The sequence below is a fragment of the Cuculus canorus genome, chromosome 2 (assembly GCF_017976375.1).
Source record: "Cuculus canorus isolate bCucCan1 chromosome 2, bCucCan1.pri, whole genome shotgun sequence".
Taxonomy (NCBI): Eukaryota; Metazoa; Chordata; class Aves; order Cuculiformes; family Cuculidae; genus Cuculus; species Cuculus canorus.
In genome coordinates, this window is record NC_071402.1 from 112,819,854 (window position 1) to 112,846,158 (window position 26,305).

The window sequence follows — 26,305 nt, forward strand, 5'->3', positions numbered from 1 at the left end:
TGGCCCCCATTTGCCGAAGGCTTAGAGGATGCTGGTATTCCTGGGTAGCACCACGTGATAACAATTTAAGATTTGGAGACGATGTTCACCACTGGTGACTAGATGACTGAACTGAAGGGGACCTAGGGATGGCATCCTGTGGTTGGAAATGAATGATTGCAGCAAAGCCAAGCCTCTCTGCATTAACTTGCCACAGCATAGCATTGTGTTGGTATAGTCCGTTTAAAACACGATGCTGAATTCACATTCAGCAACGCTGACTATGTTGTGTGAGAAATGGGCTGGGACCTAGAAATCCTTGGTTTCCGGAGTTGCCGTTTTCCCCAGAGGAAAGCCTGCATCTGAGCGTTTCTGCGCGATAAAGTCTTGGCTGCAGATGAAACCAGACTGCCACCTGCCAAAGGACAAGCTGCTGCCTCAGGGCTTATGCAAGCAGCAAGAAAAGCATGATGGAGAGAAGAAAATCCCTGTAGCTGTCAAGCTGGAAAGCTGATAATGTTGCATGCAGCATGAATCAAAATGGGGGGATCACTCTTTAAAGACTCTCAATGAGCACTTCGTATTTTTTTTTTTGTCAGGACTCTGCTGCTTTGAAGAGACACAATTTAGAGGTGCCGTAGAGTCAAGCTGCAATGGTCCTTGTGTGATGTGCTTTGGTGGTAGCAAAAGCACCTGATGTATGGGCACAGAGAGGAGTTTGAGCATAGTGGGGGTGCAGAAAGGTGGACGACCTGCTGCATCCATGGCCTGCTTGGATCAAGTCAGGGGCCTGACTAGGCTGAGTCTTAGTGCATCTTCGCCAACGTGGAAATCACTGTGGTGCTCTTGGCTCTGATAGAGCCTCTGCCTGGCTGTGTGTGCCAAGCAGTATGCTTTGTGGTATGGGGATAAGCTGCAAAAATACTGGTCTCAATCAATGGGAAGTTTCTCTGGGCATGAGGAATGGCTGCCAGTTGTCTTCCTTACCTAGATTTGTCAGTGAAGTTTTCCTACGGTAGATCTCGGCAGGTCCCTGCGTTGCTGCATCCCATGGCTCCTGTTCCTGCAGTGGTTACTGCAGTGTGAGGAGCCTTTCTGAAGTTGAGTGTTTTCTTTAGCTTAGATGTGCAGAGGACACGTCTCCTTAGTACCTTGAAAGAAACCAAATATCCTTCCCCAAAACAGTGGCTCATTAGCTGGTATGAGGAAAGCCTTCTTCCTCTGCCACTAGCAGTGCTGTGCAATGTTTCTCTCCTCAGAAAGCTTCATATAAGCAAACTAAAAATACAAGTTCAAATGTTTTGAAGTTCTATTTTGGAAGGAACTTATTCTCCTTCTGGAGTGAAAAGCTGATTTTTATGCTTTGGGAAAGCCAAGACACCAGAATTACAGTACTGAATACAAAAATCACTGTATTTTTTGCGTGTGCGTGAGCTATTTGGACCACTTTTCTGATTTTATGAGCCAGCCTATTTAGTGGTGTCTGTTATTTTTCTGCTCATTTATACAGAAAGCAGTTTGTCTCATACTACGGCTGAGCACAGTAGGAAAGAGGTTGCTAAATGGCACTTTTGACCCTTATAGAAGTAGGTATGCTGGCACCCTTTTCACAGCTCATGTTAAACCATGTGTTTTAAAAAATTGCCCTTTTTAATTTTATTTTTCTTTTACTGAGATTCCTGTTCATCAGTAATACCGAGCAGATGCTCAGTATTTCTGTGCTCTGTCTGGCCATAGAAACTAAAAACTGATACCCAGGAGAGCTGCCTGTTTATAAACAAGCCTTTGGTGAGAAGAATAATAAAAGAATTAAGTTTAGCTATTTCCTTCGATTTTTACCAAAAGTGCTGCTTTTGGATGCAGCATTTGAGCTACTGACAGTAGATGATGTGAAAAATTTGCAATGCAGAGGGCTTTTCTACTTATATATGAATGCAAAGTATGTGTTATGTGATATGTTACTCGCAGTATAAACCACTGAGCTTTCTTCTTTTTTTCCCTTCCCCTTGAAGTTTGCCTGAGTCCCTGGGGAAGCTTGGGATGCATATAATCTTCCAAGAAATGTCAGGGAAGGAGGTGGGGGGGGGGGGGGAAAAATCAATTCTCAGTTCTTAGACGAGTACTTATTGCAGTTCTTAACAATAGAAAAATGGGGATGAAACCAAACACTACTGAATGCACCTGGGAGTTTGTGAAGTTTAACCTCCAGTTGCATGTCAGTAATTGGTAAATAGGCTCAAAACTCAGAGAGCAAAATAATAATTTCAGTCAATATGAAGACCAAGAGTTGACATTTTTAAGCCTGTCACAATTGTGCTCTAACAGAGGAAACTGGGTAGAGGAAGAGCGTTGCCACTGGTCTGCAGAAATAATTTTCTAGCTGATACCATCGCTTTCATATCCTGAAACCTCAGAGCTTGCAAAAGACATTGATCAGTGGGTGGATCTAATGTATTATAACTAGAGATGAGCAAACCCTGAAAGATTAATTAACTAATGGGTGCTAATGTGTTCAAAACCTGTCTGGAGTTCTCTATGGCTTCTTTATGATGTTTCTTATATTCTCTTATATTCCTCGTGCAAGTAAATATTCTCCACTTTTCTTACACATGTACATATGTGTAGGCACATGCACATTTCCAGCCCCTTTCTGTTTTCTAGCAGAGGTGAGTGAGATCTAATGCTACATCTCCTCTCACCAAATTGTGTTTTAATGCGAGAACGAGAAGCTAAAAGGAGGGAAATCCTATTCCTCTTTGTAGAACCATTTCCTAAGATACTGGAGTCTGCAGGGCAGACTGCTTGAGCTGAAATCAGGGTACTGTGTTACTTCTACAACATCCTTCTGGATTTGCAGGCTGGCAGCACTTCCCCTGGCACTTTCTGACCAATATTTTTTTACAGACCCCTGCAGAGAAGGATGTCCCCTGCACACAATGGACAGCTGTTTCTACAAACAACCCATTAACTTTTCTGTATTTGAATGCACAATGCAACGATTTAACTTTTGAAGAAATCCTGAATCCTGCTTTTATTTGACTCTCGTCTGTGTCTCCTGGAAATACTTCTCTGGGGCTCTGATCTCTTTTACGAAACACAGACATCAAAAAATGATCTAGGTCTCTATCTACAAATAAGCACAGCACAATATTTAAGATCTTAATTCCTATGAGGACTCCTTTGAGGAATTGCATGGCTAAATACTTTTGTTGGTTTAGACCTGAAAAACTGAATCCTTTCCCCAGTCTGCCTCATATCTGACCTAACTGGATTCCTTTGCCCAGCTCCTCGAAGGTGGATATTCCCAGACTGAAGATCAAATGCTCAGTGCTCTGTCAGGCTGTAGAGGAGAAATAAGTTACTGAGTTTCCCTTACTGAACATATTGTATGACAATATTTGTGACATTTAGTGGAATAATTCAAGGTGAGAACCTTTTAATTCCAAGTAACCCAGCTGTGGTGGAATTGTTGCTAGATGTATTTATAGATTTGTTTTTACTGGAGAACATCAGTCTATTTTGTGTAGGAATTTTAATGAAGAACACCACCACGTGAACCAAGATGTGTTTGAGTCAACGACAGGAAGAAATTGTAGGTGTAAAAGGTCAACCCAGAGAAATCCTGCCATGGAGTTCTGGGAAGTCCTGTAGATCTTGCAGATACAAACCTTAAATTGCATCAGAAATTCCTAACTTTTTATAATCAGAAACTAGGCCAAAACACTTTTAGTCTTTCAGTTGTGCTAGGAGATGCCACTAAATCAGGAGTTGTATCTTGGCATTGAACTAATGCTGCAAGCTACTGTTAACAAACCATGGAAACAGGAGCACAGTGAGAAACCCAGGGAAAGTGGTGGTGAGATGCACAGTGGGGTTGAAACAAAAAAAGATGATAGTTTGTAGGAGATAGATCAGATGAAGGCTATCATGAAGGATGAAATGCAGCTGACAAAGCCTTCTGTGCTGGTCTAGTAGGTGTCCTCTACTCCTAGTTCCAGCTGCCATGCAGATGAACAGGAACGCTTTTTTTTTTTTGTTATTTTTTTAAAGAATTCTTAATTCATTGGGTAGAGAGACAGTAAAAATTACTCCTTTGTTAGAGCAACAGGTAAACACACAATACTTTTATTAATTGAAGAAGCCTTTGAAGAGACTGACAGGCATTCACACGACAGAGCAAGCTCACTGTGCTGCAGCTGGTGGCCGCAGGGCCGTGTCCTGTATGTAGTAGTTAAACAGCGCTGGCTGATTTTCATCTGAACTGCCTCCTGTTTCCTTTGTGATCATAATCAGCTCAGACATTGGGGGTGACAACTCCAAAGTACTACTAAGCTTCTAAACAAAACTGATTTAGATAGTCAGTGTTGAACAGATACACTTCATCACGAGTGGATGACCAACATACGGTGATCATTTCCTCTGACAGTTCATGCAGCACCTCTATTTTAATATCAAATGAGAAACATTTCTGAGCTTATCGAGCAGCATGTGAATAGCGTGGCCTCCCTCTTCCCCTTCCAGGGAATGGTCCCAGTGGGTGTCCTCTAGGCCTGGGCTGGCCAGGGTAGGGTGCCCAGACACCCATTGGTGGTGGCTGTGTCGTGAATACGTGTGGTGGCAGGGTGTATGCTGCTCCTCTGCCACCAGTCACGGGGCTTCTGTCCAGGGCTGTGGTGTTGCCTTGTTTCCCGGCAGGGCTGATTCTAGTAGGAGATTCTGTTTTCTTATCTAGAGCAAAGATTATGAATGTTATTTTCTCAAGAGCATACACTGTCTTTCTTCCACATGCAATTACCAAAATGTCTGGGGATTTGTGTTCGCACATCTGAGTGAAGAAACCGTAAGTAAGACTGTTAGCCCCTGGCCAAAAGCCACTATGAGTCTCTGCTGTCCTAGTCCTCCTCCTAGGTTCTTACTGGTGCGTTTCTGAGACATGATAGTCCTACCAGCCATGCTGGCACACATCTAGCTGTGTGGTGGTCATGGGTAATTACCGATTTTACTTTTTATTTTCAGTGTATACACAATTCTGCCAGCACTAATTCCATTTATAATAAATGAGTGCCTGGGTCTGCATTGGGGACAATTTGTGTCAGGTTGCTCTGAGCTTTCTAGCTTGTCTTGGCCTCTCCAAGAAACAGCCCATCTAAGTCCAAGAGGGTTATGGTGGCACTAAGTTTGCTTTTCTCATCTACATCTAGATAAAATAAAAAACTTCCATGTAGTGCACCGTTTTTTCACAAATGTGAGCAGGAGGCTCTGGTGGTCAGGAAATGATTCTCTTTGACCAAGCCTGGAGGATCTTCCTTGCTTGAGAATGCCCTGATTCAGATGCCTTCTCCTGCATCTTTCTGCCCAGGCATGACCCTCTTCAGCAGAGCTTACAGCATGTGTTTATTTGCCCTAAGAACAATGCAGTCCTACAAAAGGTTTCTGTCTCATTCATAATGAATTTTCCAATGAAAACCTAAATTTGGAGAAAAGTCTGTGTCTGATGCAACTCATCAGCCCTGAAACAACACTAGAGTTTGTGTTCCCTTAATAAATTGCCAGTTTAATGACCGGTGTGGTTAATATATGGGATGTGATTCATAAGTTGGGATTAAATTTCCCACACTGTGATAAGCCTGTGTGAGACATAACCCAGCCTAAAATCTCGCCCTTCCTGGGTGTCCGTTGACAGGTGGTCGTCTCTAAGCAGACAAAACCTGTGCTAGTTATACTAATCTGATCCCTTGCAGATATGTATTGCTTGAGCTTCTCAATCTTTCCCAGTCATTGTTTTGCATCAAAAGGAGCCTTTTCAGGAGGGTTGGGAGGAGGTTGTTTAGTGTTTACCTTCTGCTTGTTTGGGCTGACTTTCACTTTTTGTATTTGGTGTAAGTATATCCTCCAGATCTTGCAACATGGGGTTGGGGGTGGCTGCTTTGTTTCTCTTGTTTTTCTCCTCTTCACGTTGCTGCATCAATGGAAAAAAACATTTGGTTTAGTTTGAGACTGCAGGTGTAATCCATGAACTGGTGGCCTAGTTTCATGGTTGGCCTGGTGAAGTGCTTGTTGGTATGACTGTAATGTCTTTGCCAGGTTTAAGGTTCTGAATGTTGTTCCAGTGATGAAGGATTTAAGGGAAAGAAAGTACATCTTGGGCAGGATTGAGAGCCTGGGAAGCAATGGCTCTGCTCGTGCATTTGCTCATAACATGGCTTAGGTCTACCAGGTTGTCTGTCTATTTCTGCGACTGCCAATCTGCCCTCATTGGGGTTTTAGTTTGTTAAAAAGTGGACATCTTGGGAGGGAGGATTTCAGTAATAAATGCCAGAGGAAGAGGAGGAAGGCACGGCAGTGTGACTGTCTGTCTGTCTTTGGTTTCATTTGCATACATTTAGATCTTCAAAAGATTTCATTTTAGATGGTAGGAGGAAGTAAATACCCAGGAACAATTTCTGCACAGGACAATCATGCTGAACAGAAGTCAGTCTTAGTGGACCCTTTTTCTACCTATAAGGTGTTTTTGGAGAAGTTTCCTCCCTGACACCTATTACCTAAGTCTCAGTGCTTACATCCTCACTTTTAATGTTGCATCGATATCTGTTTTAAGCAATGCGTTTCTTGATGTGGCACTGCTTCTTTGGCTTGAATCATGCCCTGAACCAATAAAATGGCTTATACCAATCCTTTGATGGCATCATACCCTCTCCTGATGCATAGCTCGATACTTTGGACGCATCTATGTAGTACAAAACAGCACAGGGTTAGAGACTCATCAGGAAAGCACTGGGGGAAGTTGGTGCTGCCAGACCAGCAGGGGCCCTGATAGCAGGACACCTTTGCTTTTCCTCATTGAGACATCTGAGTAGAGCTGCTCGTTTGCAGGTATTCTGCTGCCAGACCTAATTCATATCAGTTCAGAGGTCCCTGTGTTATGGTCCTCTGCATGTTGCAACCTCTCCCCATTCTGGGTATCATGAGGTCCAAATCCTACTCTGTTAATTTGAGTCATTGCATCTGCCTGTATCTTGCTTTTCCCCTCTGCGTGGCAAAGACAGACAGAGCCCTGTTTGTAGAGTGCTTTGGGAATTACTGGTAAAAAATGTTATTGCCATGTTGTTATTTATGCCTTTTTGCTCTTCAGCTTGTACAAAATCTGACTGTGGTTTTGATAGGCTTATCACTGTTCTTGGGAAATCTCGGGCTCCAAAACACTACCTGAACCTTGAAGTAACTTATTTTTGTAGGTGGACGGCACAGTTTATGGGAAAGCATACTATAATTTTGATGTTTCAAATATTAACCTATTATGGAATGTGACCATCCTTTGCAGTTAGCCATCAAATGCCATCAGAGAGGACTGAAAAAGCATAAAATGCATATTTTCCTTGTGCCACTACTCTGTTCAGAAGTGAAGAGCAATTTAAAAGCATATGATGAACATCAAATTTGAAGTGCATGGTATTTCAAAGATGGCTTTTCATATCAATACTTACCATTTGCATTTTCTTCTTGAGCTCTGCATTGGCTCGCTGGTATGCTTCAGACACAGCATTTAGGTAGTAGATGGCGAGGCTACAAAAACAAATGTGTTGCTTTAGTGGTAGTATCAGGGAAGAAAGTAAGTTTCACAGGGAGGGAATATTTAATTTTTGCCTACCTTCTAATACCTCGATTTCTCCATCAGCTGTCTCCAAACTGCCTTTAGAGGCTCAAGGTTTAGGGAAAATTCAAGCTGCCTTATGGCATGGTCAGGCAAGATGGACTGAGCCAGTCCAGTAGCTCACTTCTGCTCAAGCAGAAGAAAAATGACCAGCATGCCCTCCTACCTCTCACTTGTCTGGCCATGGGCTCCCTCTGTTTCCTTTGCACTATCTTGGCCCTTGAGTCTTTCCTTGATGGTGAGACCATTCAACTCATTGCCTGGGTGAAAACCAACTCAGCTGATAAAATGCACAGCTTTCTGCTATGGCTCAAAGGAAAGCCAAGACAGAGACCAGGTCATACAGAGAACTCAGAAAAACCTAGGAAACAAAATAGTGGCAGGCAACAGTCCTCAAGGCACAGACTGCCTTTTCCCTTGGCCGGGACCACCTGCCTCCTGCAGCTCAACAAGGGCCTGTCAGGAGCGATCAGAGACAGGAACCGAGGGTGAGCAGGAGTCAGGTTGAAGCAGAGCCATTGGCTTTTTTCCCCATCCCCTTTTCTGCAAAAAGAGTATGCTAAAGCCAGGGACAAAAAATGAGCCAAACTGGAGGGAAATGAAAGGAGATAGGAGAGGGCATGCTGGCAGCCAGCCTTTGGCGCATGGGGAAGCATGTGTTTTAAAATGTGCCCAAGCATCTGGGGCTGTCTCGCCACTGCTGCTACTCGCCAGCCAGTAATATTTTGTTTGTCCAAAATGTCTCTTGCCTTTGCAGACTGCTTTTATTATTCTAAATGATAAACATTACCTGCTTGGTAACTCTGAGCCATTCCTAGGAAAAGCACCAGCCCTTCATTTCATCACTATAAATTTTTGGGTTTTAAAGTAAAGTAGAAAATTCTCCTGTAAAAGGTACAATGAAAAAACCCAAACGAAGGAACAGAAAAAGAGGTAGACTTAAAAAAAAAATAGTTTCCTGACAGTTCATAATGTGCTTGTTTGGCTCCAGCCCAGGTTCAGCATCCAGCATCCTCAAACCATATCAGGACAAGGTACTCTTGGATGGCCTTTCCTGAGGCTTTTTGCGAGCGTCTGTCTGGAGGAAACACTTTTGCTTCCTTTTGCCTAGCACTAATCCAAAACTCAGTGAGTTTGAAAATTGTTATTTTCAATCTTCTCTAAGAATGCAATAGTTTTATTTCTTCTACATTGTCAAACTCATTGCCTAGGGAATAAACTTCTCTGGAATCCAGGGCTTTGGTGCTTCTCTGCCGGTTTTGTTGTGATCAGCCAGGGCATAAGTGCCTGGAGCACCCCTGTTTTCATAATGATAATTGTGTCTGCCTTTTCAAAGCCATCTGGAATGACACATACTTTGCTTCTGAGATGCCTTCTCAAGTTCATTGAGTAACTGAGCAAATCCATTCCCACTTCTTTTTTTGGTCCTTTCTTACTCTCTGTATCACCAGCCAGCATTGTCTTCAACCACCACAGCTTCGTTCCCTGCTGGCTCCTGCGTTTAACGGGAAGCATGTGAGTTCACCAGCTTCCTCACTCAAATGCTGTGAGGTATGGATCCCACTCTGTCTGCAGGCTAAGCCTGAGTTTCCGATCCTTGTTTTATTGCTGGTTTATTGTTCAAGGGAAGTTGAGTTTGTCCAAGGCTGAGCTGCCCTTAAGGGTCTTGTGAGAGAGAGGAGAAGGAGGCAGTGCCACAGAAAGGGGATTTGGGGAAATGCCCTTTTTTGCAGTCCAAATCTACTGCTTCCTAGAAAAGATGGAGCAAAGCCATGTCCTGGTCTGATTGTGAGCAGCAGCATGAGAAGCTGTAAACTTTGCTGGGAACTCAAATAAGAATTAGCAAATTGAGTTTATTCACTTCTAATGGAGTTCGTCAGATCTACCTGCCTCTAAAATGAGCCTGGGGATGCACCCTTGTGCTTAGGCTGCTTATTATGGATGCTACATGGCCCTGGCACCTCTATTCTCTGTTTTTCTGCTCCTGAAGAGCTGGGGAATGAGTGTGGGTCACTCTCCTTCTCTAGCCTGCACAGTAGTTTTGAATCTTTCCCTCCTTCCTCTTGATGACCTAAGGTGTTTCTAGCTTCTTCCAAGAAGCTGTGCAAGCTGCAGCTTGAAATCCTACTTGTGACCCAGATGGGCTTAGGTCACAGCCTACATACAAAGTATCTCCACTTCTCACTCCATTTCCTTTTTCCTTTGCCTTCAGGCAGCTAGAAAAATGACAGTAAGTTTGGCACTTCTGTCACCTGCTGAACCCCATAATTGTCTGGCACCAGAAGCCAAGATCTGAAATAAATAGAAGAGGCATTTTGGATTGCACCTGGAAAAGGAGAGGGGATTGTTGTAGCTTGAGAAAATGGCTTAATTCAGTCCATATAAGGAGAAAAACCACTTTTTGAGTGCCTCATATCAAAACCAACACTGTCCATTTACATTCCACCTATTGCTCTTTGTAGAGGCCATTTGTTATTTAGGCTGCACTGCAGGTTGCTTTGCCTGCTGCCTTGAGAGCTGCCAGCTGTCTGCTCGTCATGACCAAATGAAGCTGCAGCAGTTGCATTTCGCTGATTTTAATCTCTTGGAAAGCTGGATGGAAATTAGCGTAAAGACTAGCTCCAGCTTGACTCTGTTTACCTGTCAGCATCATTGCAGAAGTAACAGCAGAAGCTGAAGACTTTCAGGGAGAAGGCAGGAAACTGAGGACTTGTGTGTGATTTGTAGCTATCTACATTCTGTTTCCGTGTATATTTAGGTCATTTTTGTAGGCGTACAAAGATGGTGCGCTAAATTTGAGTCCCTTAATTGTAAAGCTTCTGACATGAGAAAAGGACCCATCCTTTTAGGAAGCATCCTTGTAGGGTAGCTGTAACTTTGTCTGGGATTATTCCCAGAAAAGTTTCCCTACACATAGTGAGCAGCGCTTCTGTGAGACTCCTGATGCTCTCTGGGCATTGGAGAACTACTGCCAAAGAGCTGTAGGTCTGACCTGTCCAGGTAGCATGGAGGAAACCACTTTTTTTTTTTTTTAGGACTATGACTATCTCGGTATGACTGGAAATCACAAATATCTAACACTATCGAAGTCTGCACAGGCAGTATATCTGGGTGGAAAACAAGGATGTTTTAGGTAATGTGGATATAGGATATCTCTCACTTTGCAGAGAACACTGGGGCAGAGCTAGTGCTTTGAGGATAGATAGACCATTGGGAGGACTGTGGTGTGGGGATATCTCAGACTGGGAAGGGGTGATAAAACATGCCCCTTCAGCACGTGAACTGGATTTGTGTAGTTCTGTCTTCCCGCTTTCAGTGGAGGAAAGGGCAGAAGACTGTCACTGAATAAAAACATGATTTTCAAATATCTGCTGCTCTCCCACCACGTTTTTTGGGGGGTGGGAGGATACGTCAAAGCCTCAGAAAACTGACCTGCCGCCCTTCTGGCAAGGTCTTCCATTTGAGGTGGATTAGTTCAGCAATTTTCATCTCGTATTTGTGGTAGCATCTGTTAGTGCTACTGTGAAGCATGCAGGAATAGAGCTAATAACAGTTGCAGTATCTGATAATCTTTATTTAGGTTAAAACGAGTGAGTAGTTTGAGGCAGGCAGAGGGGTGACAGGTCATTTTCTATTTAATTGGAATTTTTCATGGGCTGTTTCTCTAAGAAACTTTGTAACATGGGAACTCATATTTGGTTTAATTTCACGGCATTATCTTCAGTGTAACATATGCAGAATGAAGGATCACACTGCCCAAGAGCAGCTGTACTGAATCAGCCCAGAGGGGCATCTTCAGTGAATGTGGATGTCCAAGGAAGCATCTAAGCAGGCAAGCTTATTTAATATGGTTCCTAACCCTCTCCCTGTGTCCCACTGTTTAGCCTGGAGAGTTCAGAGCTGCCTGTAAAACTTGGCCATATCTCTCCCACTCACTTTGATAGCTATGGAAACATTGAGAACAATGCCAAAAGTATCTTTTTGAAAAAAGAAAAAAAGAGAACTGCTCTGGTCCTAGTGTTGTGGAAGATGCTAGGGGTTAAGCATGGTTTCAAAGCTGAAACGATCAGAAAGCACTGAAACAAATTCTAGATATGTTATTTGGGAAAAGAAAGAAACAAACAAAAACTCCAACTGAAATGAATCAAAAAATCCTCCCCAACAACCCAAGCAAACCCCACATCTCTTCATATTTTTGGAATATGTAATTTTTGAATGTTCTGGCTTGGCAGTGCTGTAAATACCACCAGCTGTGACAGAAATTTTTTCTCCAAAAGGCACCAGGCTAAGACTGTCCATTTATTTCATGCTGGCTACTGAAAATGTTTCACTTAGAAGCCGTGACAGCTTTGATATCAATGAGGCCTCTGTCAGCAATGTGTTTCATCTGCAAAATTGTGTTTAATTTGTTTGGGAAATTAAACTTTTTGTGGAATAGGTCTGGGCAAAGATGAGGCAGGTAGGGAGTATGTGTCTGCTCTGCTCTGGGCTGTTGTCTCAGCAGAAGCTTGTATTTAGACCTCACTAACATCCCAACATGTTTTTCAACCTCCTATCCCTGTCCCAGCATGTGATAACGCAAGGAAAACTTACACCATGAGCAGAATTGCAGGTATGATGAGTCCAGGATTTGCCACATAGCTGAAGATCTTGGCAACAAAAGCAGGGAAATCGAGCTCAATAGTCTCTTGAATGACATCATACATCCTTTTCTTTCCACTGGAAAGAGAAACAGCCAGTTAAAGTGCACAGGTATTTCCTGGAGGGCCAAAATAGCTCCTAATCTAACAATGCTAAATAGTATGTTTCTTCTCTTTCAATAAGCATCAGTTTGCTGTTGGCTAACAAGTATTTTGAGATGCTTTAATTTTATATTATCCATTGGTCCATCCATTCTCCCCTGCCTCCGTTGATTATAGGAGTAATCTTTGCTAGGCCAAGTTGCTGCTGGAGTTAATACATTTATTTTTACATGTGGCTCCTTTATGAGTTCTGACTCTTTAACCCCTTGAAATGTATAACCCCTTGGAGATTGCAGTAACCATACGTTTTTGATCAGTATCTTGTTAAAAATGGCCTTTTCATGGTAGAGATGACTTTCCATATGCAAATTCCAGCTTTCTGAAATAATCAGCCAACTTGAAGAGCTGCTGAGTAATGACAAAAATAGCAAGCTGTGATTATGGCTTAGTAGGAAACTCAGTGAAAAGAGTCATTTCAAACTGGGTTGGTAAAGCAGATGAGAGTATTCTATATGAAAGGAGAACAAGCTGTAAAAGGCTGGATTACATAATTGACCTTCTTCTCTCCCCAGCATCTCTGGGCCTGTGAATTCAACCCAATGTGTGCCATTCTATGCCTTTAGACTTATTTCCTCCTGGGCTCTTGTGGGATTCTGCTCAGGAATGTGTTGGACTTTGTCCTGATGATGAGAGTCAATAAAGACAAACTTGGCTACACAGTATCCCAACTTCATCATCTGACTTAAGACCAGGAAAGCTGAGCTTTCAGTTGAATTGAGAGGGTGTGCCAAGGGTCTGAATCAGGCTGAGTGGCTTCTGAAGAGATGATTGGGTGTTAAAATAGCTCTTTCACGTTGCAGATTAGTCATCTCCATATAATAGCATGTGTGCAACAAGTTTCTTGTCAGATTTTCTGACATTGCTCATTGACATGTGTCCTTGTTGTAGAACTGAGGGAATTTTTGTCTTTTGCCTTCTCCCTTGAGTCTTTTAGCTTTCTATTGTCATTTTCCATTATGAAGTGTATAACCTAAAACAGTACCTCTACAGAACAATTTGTTCCAAGCTGGCTGCTTGCTGAGTCAGACTCAGCAGTCCCAGGAAATAGTGTTGCTCAATCAAATTATACTTTATTGGCATGTTAATTTGGTCCACTGAATGCTCTGTGCAGTGCTGATTCTGTCCTAACTAAAAAAAAAAAAAAAAAGTATTTACCCCCCACCCCTCACAACTCTTCCCAGAATCTCAGAATTATTTAGGTTGGAAAAGATCTTTTAAGATCATCAAGTCCAACTGTAAACTTGCTGTTACCTGAATGGTCCACAGTCAAAGGAGGGAGGCAGGGACATGATGGTGTAAGCCACAGGCAGGAGGCTGAGGAACAGGATCAACAGCAAAAGTCCCATGTAAAAATTATTAGACTTGGAGGCTTTGAAGACTCGTTCATGAGGGACGTTGCTGCTCATGACAGCCCAGCACTGAAAATACATGGAGGTTAATAAGCGCAGCACATTTATACCCACGAGGCCTGGTGCGTAAAAGGATCCCATCCTGAAAAGGAAAGGAGAAGTACAGGTGCTATTTTTTGACAGACTGCAAGTGGTTTTATTTTCAGTAGAAGGAAACAAAATGGTCGTGTTGTGGCAAGTCCGCCCACAAATAAATTCTGACTGCGCTAGCTTGTGCTACCATCCCTGTGCTCCTGGAGAAGCCACCTCCATCCACATTAGGGTATGGTAAATGACACATTGAGGACCAGCAAGGTCTCAGATCTCCTGGTGCTTTTAAAGAAACTTTTTCATTTTGTGATAAAAATAGGATTTTCATTTTGTGATAAAATTTGGGATAGCTTGGAAAATCCCAAGAGAGTGTTATCCAGCAGGGAGAGACATCTCTGAGTCTGCAAAGATTTTGTAGTGGGGAAGAAGGGGCAGAAATCATTAATCCGTGATAAAAGAAGCCTTGCTTCCAGAGGAGTTGCTTTGTGCTGTTGCATATTGTTGCTCGTGCTGGCACAGCAGACCAGAACAGCTCTTTGTTTGCCCTCTCTTGGGACAGTTTTGGGACACGTCTCTCCTGCCTGACCTGCTCAGCTGACCCCGTGCCCACCCTTGAGTTGATATGCAAGCCTGTGGTGCCCCCAAGACCCTTTCTGGTTTCCTTCATCTTCATACATTTTACCCAAGTGAGAGTGGGGCAGGATTTGCAAGACTGTTCTCTGCTGCAGTTGGACCACTTCTGCTCCTCTGGGGTAAGTAAACTGGCTTTCTAAAATTTCCACTTTTATATTCAAGCATAGTAGCCAAACAGTCAGACAAACAAACCCCAAAGTTTATACGAGTTGTCTTGGAAGATTTTTAACTCCACTGGCAGGCTTTCTAAATAATGCAACAACAGCAAGAAAATAAGGTAGTGTCTTACCAAATCATTCCTTGGTTGAAGACCAAACCCAGAACGTTGCCACTAATGTCAAACTCTGCATAGGATGGCTGCATGGAGAAAGAAAAAAAGTTTGTACCTTTGCTAGAGGTACCCATTACTGTTTGCTGCTGGCTGCAAGGATGCTTATCTAAAACTGGTATGAAGGGATTTCTGGAAGGGATCTTGCTGTGTGAGTACTGTTTGAATGATCAGCAGCAGTGTGGGGAAAGAAAAATTGGAGCTACTTTGCTGTAGGCTGCTGCTTTTCTCTGGGTTTGCTTAAAATTAGAAAGCTATAGGGAGGTGCTTAGAGTTGCTCTGTATTTATATCTTTTTCCCAGCTAATATAAAGCCAGCTGTGAGCAAAGTAGCCATGGCACGGGGTAAGGTCTTATACTCTGGCTGATGCATCTTGCTATGGACTTAGTGTTATACTGTGGTAAAATATTGAATGCTTAAATAGTGGTAATGATGATCTGGAAGGCAAATGTTACATCAGATATCTCTGTGTCCTCAGTTTTGCAGCTGTGGACTGCTGAAGAACAGAAGCAGGGGGCAAAGGGGAAGAAATATGTGGGAATATATGACCTGATGGGCATCTGGTGGCATTTTGCTTTTTAGCAGGCAGCAGTTAAAATGATGCTTTATATGGATCAACCTGTCTGATGCAAGTGCTAACAGTGGGAAGTCCAGAACAAGCTGCTCTAATCTATTGACAATACTTCTTATTTTATAAATGACCATTCTGATAGATTTGCCTAGGATGAACCTGCTGTTTCCTCCACATATATATCTCCTTTGTGCACACAAAACTCAGATGACTTCTGGCCGTTTGAACTATTTTTAAAGTTTTTCTTTTATGTTTTCTTAAAAAAAAGTAATTTTTTTTTACTCCAATGCAGAAAACACTGTTCTAAGAAATGATGGGTGATGACCTTCTAATTTTGAATTTTCCTGTGCAGTGTTTTTTTCCCCACCTAATTTGTGTATAGTTAATACTGTTGGCAGTTCATGAATGTGAAGTTTAAGATCTTTGTCTTTTATGATGAAAACTCAAAATAAACCTAGCCAAAATCTTACTTTGCTGACTGCTCGCAGCTTTAGGAAGGGATGGGTACAAACATTGTTTTCTTTGTTCTTTTGATTCTAGTTCATGTCTACATCAAATCTTTAGCTAGAGGTTAATATTGCCTTCTTTTTCCCATGAAAACAAAGACAACTTCTAGTCTTTGCTGTCCTCTGCCTTGAGTACTTCCTTGTGAGAAGACTGGATTAAACAAGAGACTTATTCACTGTATGTATTAAAAAATGTATACAGTTGTAGCTGTATACATGGCTAGGTAGGATTAGACAACTGCTACCAAACATCCTCTCACTCCTTTTTCATTCCTGGGCCAGGGGAAAATATCCCTGACCCCTACTTGAGCACCAGTGGAGTAATACATTGAATATATGAATCTTGAAAAGAAGTATGAGAAAAAGAGAAGGGAAGCCCATGGTGGTTTCTTCTTTCTGTTACTACCATGAGAGCGGCTTGGCATGAAAGGAGAGTTTTGCCTTTGTTAGACTGCAGAGTCAAAACCCTCTAGTGCTGCTCCATATTAAGGGCTGCAACTTCACATTAATAAAAAGCAGTATTAACAAATAACAGTCCTAATAAATAAGGGACTTGCTTTGCTCCTCCTGAAATCCTTGAGGGCTGGGTTGGACTGCTCATCTGCAAAAACTTATCTACTGGGTCATGTTAGTCTAGTTGTCCCCTGACAGATTCTGAATAGGGTTTGTTTCTTGGTGCAAAATCACCTCACAGCCTGCCTGAGCTGATGCTGAATACCATGGGAAAGGAGAGAGGGAAGTGCAGAATAAGCCCTAAAGCAACTCTTTTAAATTTCACTGAAAGGTGGAAGATGGATGTCCAGGAATTTTTTTTTTTTCAGTACATCAAGGAGTGCCTGCGGGACAGAAGAGACTTCCAGACTTCCTTTTCCATTTGTACAAAGAAGATCTTAAGAATGACAAAAATCTCCATGTGGTATTTCTAAGGGCTGTTTTGAGCAACACATCTAAAGAAAAAAAATCAAAGGCCAAAAAAGTGAGGGGAGGACATCGCCAGGAGGGGAAAAGCACAAACTTCAACATGACTGTGTTCCATGAGAGCAATTGTGTGCTGCTGGGATGCCAGGGGATTCCTCCAAGCCCAGAATTCCCCTGGCCATCCTAGGAAACATCCTCTGCCTGCCCCAGAAGCAATGTAAGATGCTCCACAAGCAGCAAAACACCTGCTGGACTCTGACTGCCCTCGCTAGACCGGGCCCCTGTAGATACCTGTGAAGCCCATCTCTGCACTATTCCAGACCCCCTCCTGGAAACCCTCCCAGTATGACAGCTATGCAACTGGTGCAGTGATGTAATTGTGTTTTTGCCAGTATTTCCACCTCTGTTTGAATCCATCTGTTTTTTCTCTTCTTAGTTGAAAAAATAGGCTTTTTTTCGGTCATTATTTTGCTCTGTATTGTGCAGCTCCACTACTGGCTGCTTTGGTAATGTAGCCTTTATGAATACTGAAGAGTTCAGTGCTGTTGTGTTATGTGTATGGGAGAGAAGAAGGAAAAGCTCCTTGCTCCCTTGCAGCAGAAATAATATCAGCTTCCAACATCAATCAGAAGATGGTGCTAAGACTAAAGCATGCTACTGCCTGCATCACAGGCAACAAACAAAATGGTTTGGGGCTTTCAGAAGAGGTATAGAAGAGCCCAAAGGTTTGGTGTTGTAGTAATGGAATGAAGATGAGATTAATTTTTTTGCAACTCCATAGTTTAAAGTCCTGAGGTGGGACAGAGAATGGCATTTTTTGAAGGTTTCTTTCTGGGATGAAACTCGCTAATCCAGAGAAGTAATGCAGAACCTACCTGCACCTATTAAGTTAAGAGGAAAGACTAGAGGGTCACTGGAATAATTAAAAAACGATCTGTTTGTAGCATTTGATCAAATGACTCTAAGTTACCCCTGCGTTCTCAGCTATAAGAGATGGACTTACAAATCCAGCCTCTAGGTCCCAGCACCAACAGTAATTCACAAATCTGACGAAGCAAGCTCGGATGAAATCTCCTACCAGGATGGTTATGTAGGTCACCAGGATATCGGACACAGTGAGCCTTACGAACTCCTGTAATTTAAAACAAGGAAGAAATATTTAGTGCCTATAATTTCAGTAGTGCATTGGGGACTGTATTTTTTATTAAGCCATTTGTCTTTATGTGACAGTAACCTTCAGAAAGGCAAACTGTGAGCAAACTCCCTGCTTGTTTTAAAACACTTGACAGTGCTTAAGCTTTGCCTTTGTGCTTGGGAACCATGAAGAAATTACTCAGTTGTAAGCAAGACTCGTGAGGAAGTGCAGAGAGGCGACATGCACAAGGCAAGAAGGGTAAAATTGCAGGCAGAAATAAGACTTGTAAGATGCAGATAGCTGGTGTCACAAGGATTCATATGGAAAAACACTGGTAAGAAAAGATTTTAAAATCTGAGGGGGTAAAACCCAAGGATTTGGAGAATGACAGCTGAGTTGCACTGAGGATCAGCCCCGTCCAAGGATTGAGAGTGGCTGGTATTTTGTCATTTGACTGAAAATGGTGTGGCCAGTGAGTACACAGGAATGCATTGCCTTCTAGCTTGATTAAACTCTGACTGTCTCTATATCAGACAATAAATGATTGCTGTTACTTTTTAAGTCATGCATAGTCAGGCTGCAGAACTTCTTGCTGGATGAAGACAGTTGCCCAAAGTGGAAAGATTGCAGGGTGGGTTTGTGGGGTGAAATTCTGAGGACTTGGAGTCTACCTTGCATGCACTTCAGGGAGGTTATTTGTGCCTGATTTCTGCCCTCATCCCATGGTGTCACTAAGTGTTAGTTTTTGGGATATGTCCTCTGGTTGGGTTTTACCAATGTGCTCTGAAGCCTCCCTACAATGTGAACTCAAGTACAGCAATAGCGGGGAAGACAGATTCCTTCAAAGGCGCAGTCATGATCTGAACCAAAACATGATGCAGGCATGGCTGTGGGCTACCTAAGATTTGTATGTGCCCTGGGTGTGTCCAGCTGGGGATTTCACCACCAAAGCTTGAGTACTGTGGCCAAGGATTTATACTGCCTTGATCTTCTATGCAAGAGTTGGAAAAGGAAATGCTATTTGTGAAGAAAATTTAAATCCTGGAAATGCCAAAAACATCATCATCAACAACAAAAAAATCCACCCCAAACCAGCCCAGAGACTTGCTACATGGTGAATTTCTTACAATGCCAACAGTTGTCTCCCAGCATGGTCCCCTGGGCACATCTGCCGGATCAAGGGGAGGTGGGGTGGCAGTGCTGCTGTTCCCTGCAGATGAGTTGTGGTGGCCAAGCAGCATCCAGTGTGTGATGTTCTTCACGGCGTCCTCTTCAGCCAGCTGTAACAAAGAAACCTTCCAGCCAAAAAGACCAGGAAATGGTGGTCCCAGAGGATGTGTTTGGAGGGACAAAGGTGATGGTTTCTCCCTCCTCCCTGCCAGTTACCATCCAGCATGTAAGCCTTTGCTTACAAGAGAGTTGGAGTGCTTGCACTGGAAATGGAAACAGCATGGAAACTCTCTCCCCTTTTGCCAGGAGCAAAGGAGCAGCAGCCCCTTCAGACTGAAAGCAGCTTGGCACACTGTGAGTCTCAGGGAGCTAGCAGTTTGGTCACTGCATGTGGAAGAGCCAGACCTCCTGCAAGATCAGTGCATGCAGAGGGAGCCTCCGCTCAGTCCTCGTTCCTCACATTCTTCATTGTTTTTCAGGGCAGTTTGCTCTGCCCTGATTCCTCTGACTTTTCTCAGCTTAAACCAGACTCATTTTTCCTGCACATCAGTTAGACATTTATCCCTTTCTGTGGTTATCTGCCTGCAACACACTACCAGGATAATGTTGAAGAGGGGAGGGCATGGAAAAAGGGCTATAAATTATGCCCTCTAGATCTGCATAATAGAAATTGCAAATGGTGTCAGATGGAGAAAATGCCAAATTATCCTAATATGCCATGAACATAGGAGACAATAAGCACTCTCTTTACAGGCCTGTGAAGAGAAGCTGGAGACTCACTGGAAAACCCTCTGGGCAGTGAGTCTCCCTGGAGCACCGCAGCTGGTGATGGAGAGAATCGGACAGAGAGGATGATGGTTCCTGCCATCTCTGGGGACGGGCTGTGCTCGCCCTCAACTCTGGACAATGCTAGCAAAAATGGCTTTTTGTCCTATCTCTTACTTTTTCATTTACATCATCCATCAAGGCCAACAAAAATGTGTAGAGGTTCCCAAGGAAGAGCGCGAAGATCCGCCCCAGCTGCCATTTCAGCCCAATGCGGGGATGGTAATTTTCTAGTGCAGCAATGGTTTCAAATAGCGGAGGGCAAAACATGCCTAGCAAGGACATCACAATTTCAACCTGCCACATAAGGAAAACAAGATTACTGCTAATAGCAACAACAGTGACTGTATTACTTAGAGTAGGGCGGGGGCTGCCTGCAAGTGGTTGGAGCTTTCTGGCAGATTTATAAAGGGCTTGGGAAGCCAAAGCAAGCTCAGCTTCTGACTTTGCTTAGCGTGCAGGTAACACAGCATCAGACTTCAGGGCTGGGTTGCACAGCTTGCTCTTGCAGGAGCACTTTTGCTGTTATCTCAAAGGGATGAGCTCTGAAGAATTTGTTCCTTGTCAGCCCAGACTCATGAATATTTAGGTTCCTCAAGTCTCCCTTGTAGTACTGCTTGCATCAGCTCTGAGGTTCTTATTTTAGTTTTAGAGGAAGCGCAAGACTTGGCTTGCGTGCATAAAGATAATTAGTTGATGCAAATGTTTGTTTTCCACATTCAGCACCTTTGCTTTTGCAATAAGAAATTACAGATTTGAATGGAACTATATTGAGGACGCAGTTTTGCAGCTCAAGAAAATATGTTCTCGTGGTACTTTTATTCCCCTATATGGCGTGAGACACTAAGTTGTACTGTGGTCAGTGAGGTCACTGGCAAGTCAGTGTCAGCTTAGGCATGACTTGTAGGTTCTATCTTATTTTACAGCTATGCAGTGCCTGTTGGCTTGTGGAGGACTCTGTCTGTACGACTGCTGGTGGGTTCTGACTCACTTCTTTTTGGTGCTTTTCTTTCTATGAGAGGGGACACTACCCAGAAATGTATATTCTTAAATCTCGAATTATCACCAGGAAAGTCTCAGGCATTAAACTTTCATTTTTTTTAATAGCAATTTTTCTTTGGGAAAAGTTCACTGAAGTAAATCAAAGCACTTTTTGAGAATGTGCTGTCTTGTTAATGTTTTCTGAGGGAATTATGAAAATGTATGACTTGGAATTTAATTTGGCTTTCATACATAAATACATGATAACATAGTGTACATTGAAATTAAGTCTTTCCATAGCTTGAAACATTTTAATTTTTTTTTCTGTGAAGAGCTTCAGAATTTGAACTTCTCATTCCACAATCAGACACAGAAAAGTTTTGACAACTGAAAGTTTTCTGCAGGTTGTAAAATCTTATTCCCATTATTCAAGGTGGATTTTAAAGATCTGAGTTTAACTTTGTCTAATCATGGACATTTCTGACACCCAGCGAGCTTTCTAGTACAACAGAATTTGTAAGGATTAATGTTCTACTTGAGATAGATCCTTTAAAAAATGGTTAGTGACTTAAGTGCTGAATGCCCATAAACTTTTACTACAATTTGTTCTAAGGGTATTTACTCTTCTTTGTAGGAGCTCTTAATTTGTCCTAGAAACTTAGTGACTTCCTGGCTAACACAGGTACTTAGGTACTGAAGGGGACTTCTGGAACCTGGTAGGGAATTCCTGCCTTGGGTGCTGTCCTCAAGCTGTGGCAATGATTATGCTGATGTCCGAGGCAAATTATCAGAGCAGAAAACTGGAAGCAAAGTTTCCTTACCTCATTTCTTTCATACCACCCAACGTTTTGCATTTTGGAAAACGTCTGGGAGCGTTTTACCACAAAATAAATGAGGTAGCCGCTTCCACACAAGCAGCATATAATGAGGACGTTGGCCAAAACCCGCAGGAACCTCCTCAGGTGGATGTTCTCGTCCTTGTTACTTTCTTGTTCATCCACAATAGACTCCTGAAAAAACAGGGACGCTCACAGAATTGCAAAGTTGATTTTGCAGCACTGAGCCTAAGGCAACATTGGATGGTTTTCTACCCTATAAAACACAATCCCGTGGTACTCTGGCTATTTTGAATTTGGTAGTTCGTACAAAGCTCAAAGAAAGTTTTATACAGGCATCCCTGTTTGACTGAAAGACGTGAAGTGCGAAACAGCCTGCCATGTCCCAGGTGAATGTGGTGGAGAAGCTGCACTCTAGAAATAAATAGTTTTTTTTCAAATCCTAAAAATGTTCTTGGGGTGACCTGTGGTGCTGAAGGCAGAGCTGCTGCGATTCAGTGTCATATGCTGTTTGTATGGAGGGATGCTGTACAGGTACCCAGATTTCCACTTATATCTCTGCTATGGGATATGGGAGCATCCCCAGAAACGGGCAGAGAAATGTCAGCCAGGATTACCTTGAAGCTGGTGGTGATGGATGCAAATTTGTTGTCTGCTGTCTCTGGGTTGCCAATGAGGTAGTCCCAGCTGGTGAACATTTTCCAGCTGAAAATGAAGTTGTCATCGTCCCCATCTGCTGTACTTTGGTTGGCATTGCGTGCCATCCTGCGCAAGGACACGTGCAACAGCAAGGTCAGGGAATGTTTCACAGAGCCACCACATGTCCTTCAACTTTGCAAAGCAGTGCCAGTGGTCTAGAATTGATGGTGGGTAAGGAAGTAGTGTGGTGAATCTTCTTGGGGTTTGGGTGCAACTCTCTATCATGTGCCATGGGACCTAAGGCTTAAGAAGGACTGAATTGTCAAACGTGGTCTTCAGGGCTATGCAAGTCTTGTACTAAAAGCAGTAATGTAGAAAAAAACCCTAATATGTGTGATTAAAGCAGGTTAAGGATTGCTTCGACCAGCTGTGCACGAAGAAAGCCTATTTACAGTGCTTCCGAGTCCTAGATATAAACAGTATATGTTTATAGCTACCTTTGGTTAGTTAAATTTAGTCAAAAATCGTTAGTGCTGTCCAATACACCCACTTGCAACACCAAGTTTTAGTGAGATTTCAGTAACTGCACAATGCTGGAGCCAAAGAGCTCACAGCAAACTATACAGGGAGGAAAAAAAGGATTATTCTTGTTAATCAGCATAAGAGCAGATATGGCTTCTGCTGCTCCTTCTCTATTATTCGATTCCTGAAATCCTTCTGTAATTCCCACTAGAGTTCCTAGCACTAGTCCCTTAAGGAAGTCGAGACAACAGATGCTGCAATTTCATGGTAAATGTACAGCAAATCCCCGTGTTCCACTCCAGTCAAAGGCTCAAGAGGCTCTTTCTGCTGCACAGCAATAGGGTACATTTTGACAGTGATACAAATCCGTGTGCTTATTATTTCTTGCAAAGGACGGATAACCTTTGCATGGTGTGGCCTCTAGAGAGAGACAGAGGGTTTTATTTTTGGCTTTGCAGAGACTGTTTCAGCAGCAAGAGGTGCTTCAGCTGCTGCGGGGACCTCACTGGTGCCTGGGGACAGTGCACAAGGGGCACAGAGATTGGTGCCCCACTTTGAAACTCCACTGATTGGTTTGGAGATGCATCAAAAGCAGTCTGGTAACGTTTGACTCTTTTCCGTACCACTTGCACCATCTGTTTGACTCACATTGGCTTTCAGGAATTATTTTTTTTTGCAAAGAAAGGATGAAAAAAAGAGCCTCTGAAATTTACTGTAAGTCAAATCCTCCATGTACAGCATCCGCCTATTTGATGGCTGAGTAGTACTGTTGGAGGAAGGGTTAAAGCAAGGAAGGGGAAAGAAAAGAAGGCTGGAAAAGGAGGCGAGAGACTTCAAAATAATGCATGTAAGCACATGGCTGAGGCGTGGGACTGCCCAGGTCCACTCAGCACACCAGAGCTTGCTGTGGTGGATGCTGAGGCCAAGTGGACCTACACAGCAGGCACACAGCCCTCTTCATCCTATGCTTCCTCAGCTGTCTGGCCAAGGGTAGACCTAGCAATTAGCCATGCCCATGGAGGGAAAACCATCTACCAAACACATCTAGGTGTATTTTGCAGAGAGGGTGATGCCAGCCATACTTACGATCTTATAACAACCATCAGGCTGTAGCCGAATACGCTGATCCCAACCATGAAATATGCCATCGGTAGTCTATATTTTAACCAGCCAATTGTCCGTTGGTTGTTGTAGTAGCCATAAAAGAGTGCTGAGTATTTGATGTAGCCCTGGAGAAGAGGCAAAAGCAAGCCTTAGTGTAAGCTGTGCAGCTTTAATTCTTCAGGGAAGAGGTTTATGGTGAAAACTGAAGATAGAAAATAGGGAAGATCAACTTGGAAAAATTCTTAGTGTCTCATTCTTGGCTGTTTGCTGCCCTGTCACCTTCAAGAGCCATCCTCCTAAGAGCTTATCTTGCTAAGAGAGGGAAGAAGAGGGAGAGCATGTCAGAGGATGCTGGCTCAAAACTAAAATGTAATTTTTATCCACCACTGTTTCATCGCTCTCAGAAAAATCTCCTTATTGCTCTTTGTGGCTGTAGCCCACCTGCTTCTCTAAGTCTGTATCAAACACTCAGATCTTACAGAAATACTATAGCAAACGGTTTTTCCAACCTGATATGAAACTTTTCCTTTCAGCTAGAAGGCTGCTGATGCTCAGTATGCTGCAGATTTAGTTCCTTTTACTGGCTACCACCTGCAGAGCCAGTATAACTGAAGACTAAAATCGAAGCATTACTACCCTGTGGAAATCAAAGCTTAGACACAGTATCAACTATGTTGTTTAAAGTAGATATATTTTTTGCTGTACAAACAGTTGGGCATTCAACAAGTGTGCAGATGTCCTAATCTGCATTAAGAATCTCTCCCTGTTTTTCTGTCAAATCTCATCCAAGCTGATGTGTATCGTTGCATATTGTACTTCTCTATTTTTCGCCTGTTGTCTTTTGGCTTGTAAGTTAAGTATAGTTAATCAGTCTGGCTGTGATAGTAGAGCAAGCTCCCCTCTGATCAAGCCTTTGGAAGGACCAAAATTGAGACATACATTGAAGCTCATATCAGAGCTGTGTAATGCATTTTGTTTAAAGATGTGGAATAATTTACTTGGGAAGGGACCTCTGGAGGTCATCTAGTCAAGCCCCTTGCTAAAAGCAGAGCCAATTCCAAAATTAAGCGCTGTGTTTCAGCGCCATGTCCAATTGAGTTTTGAAAATGTCCAAAGTTGGAAATCCCACAACCTTTCTGAGCTTCTCTTCCAGTGTTTGACCACTTCCATATAATCAATTAGAGTAGGCTTCCCCAAAGTGCTAGTTTTATCGTTCCTAACCTAATATAAAACTTTGATATCCCTCAGTGCCACATTAGTTGTGTGTTTGCCCTCCCCAAAGTGCAGTCCCACAGGTACAGGATGACTTTGCATGTATTTCTACCAGCGCTGTTGAGCTGCTTGGTGAAATGCAGCAAACCCACGGTTGGCACACCACAGCACTGTTGCTTGGGGCTTGTAATATGTTATGTAAAATGTGCTGAAGAGGTGTAACGAAAAAAGACTCATAAAATATAAAGTAGATGTTCATGGAACTTATTAGTGAACTTCTGTTCTGAGGTTGTGTTTCCAAACCTTCGTCTTTTTGATTCATGAAATGATGGAGACTGAAAAATGAGTTTCTTTGCTCACATGATCCAGTATGTTCTTCATCTGTGAGGCATAGTGTCTGATGTCCAAGTGAGATTTATTCCTTTCTGCTCCTCTAGAAATCCATGATGTGATCTCCTTGCTGCCAAAGCATACATTTCCCTGGCTCCCCTCTCTTGAAATGTAATTTTCAGGATCACAGTATTGACTCCTTTTTATGCCTGCTCTGAAATATGTTTCCCTATTGCACGTGTCCTGTGGAGCAGACTGGAATAAGCATCCATTCATTTCAAAAGCCTCTGTGAAGGGTTTAATTTGACATATTCTGGTTCCAGAGAGTGCAGGCATACATCGTTGCCTCATAGCTAGAGATTATTTCTCAAATTTGCATGATTGCTCCCTGGTGTCAGGCAGCAAGCCAGTGAGTACAGGATGGGGACCTGTGTGGCAGAGAGGTTCAGGGGATCAGGCCCTCGGTGATATCAGAGGAATATAGATGTGTATGTGTCAAGGCACAGGGAGGAGACTGGCAGCTCGTGGTAGCCAGCCTTTCATGTGATGGTACAGACTCACCCAAGAGCAAATTTCCTTGCTGGTATATGTATAATTTATGATCTTCTAGACAAAAGTTCAGCAACACCTCTGCAGGTTGGTGGGTTTTTTTGGTTGGTTTTTTTTTTTTTTTTAGTTTGGATTGAGGGTTTGTGGGGGTTGGTTTGTTTTAAATGGTTGTTCT

The 26,305-nt window shown here is 42.9% G+C and overlaps 1 protein-coding gene across 1 annotated transcript in view; it reads right to left on the minus strand.

The window, feature by feature from the left end:
- Nucleotides 1-4,453: 4,453 nt before the first annotated feature.
- TMC2 (transmembrane channel like 2) overlaps nt 4,454-26,305 on the minus strand; it is a 32,733-nt gene continuing 10,881 nt past the window's right edge. The window contains exons 9-20 of the mRNA XM_054059797.1: nt 24,022-24,164; nt 22,392-22,539; nt 21,760-21,948; nt 20,075-20,254; nt 19,090-19,242; nt 17,831-17,959; nt 14,794-14,861; nt 13,684-13,923; nt 12,224-12,349; nt 7,464-7,542; nt 5,818-5,938; nt 4,454-4,707 (exon numbers count right to left, since the gene is read on the minus strand). Of these exons, the coding sequence (XP_053915772.1) occupies nt 4,454-4,707; nt 5,818-5,938; nt 7,464-7,542; nt 12,224-12,349; nt 13,684-13,923; nt 14,794-14,861; nt 17,831-17,959; nt 19,090-19,242; nt 20,075-20,254; nt 21,760-21,948; nt 22,392-22,539; nt 24,022-24,164 (1,830 nt within the window). The remainder of the gene's footprint in view (nt 4,708-5,817; nt 5,939-7,463; nt 7,543-12,223; nt 12,350-13,683; nt 13,924-14,793; nt 14,862-17,830; nt 17,960-19,089; nt 19,243-20,074; nt 20,255-21,759; nt 21,949-22,391; nt 22,540-24,021; nt 24,165-26,305) is intronic.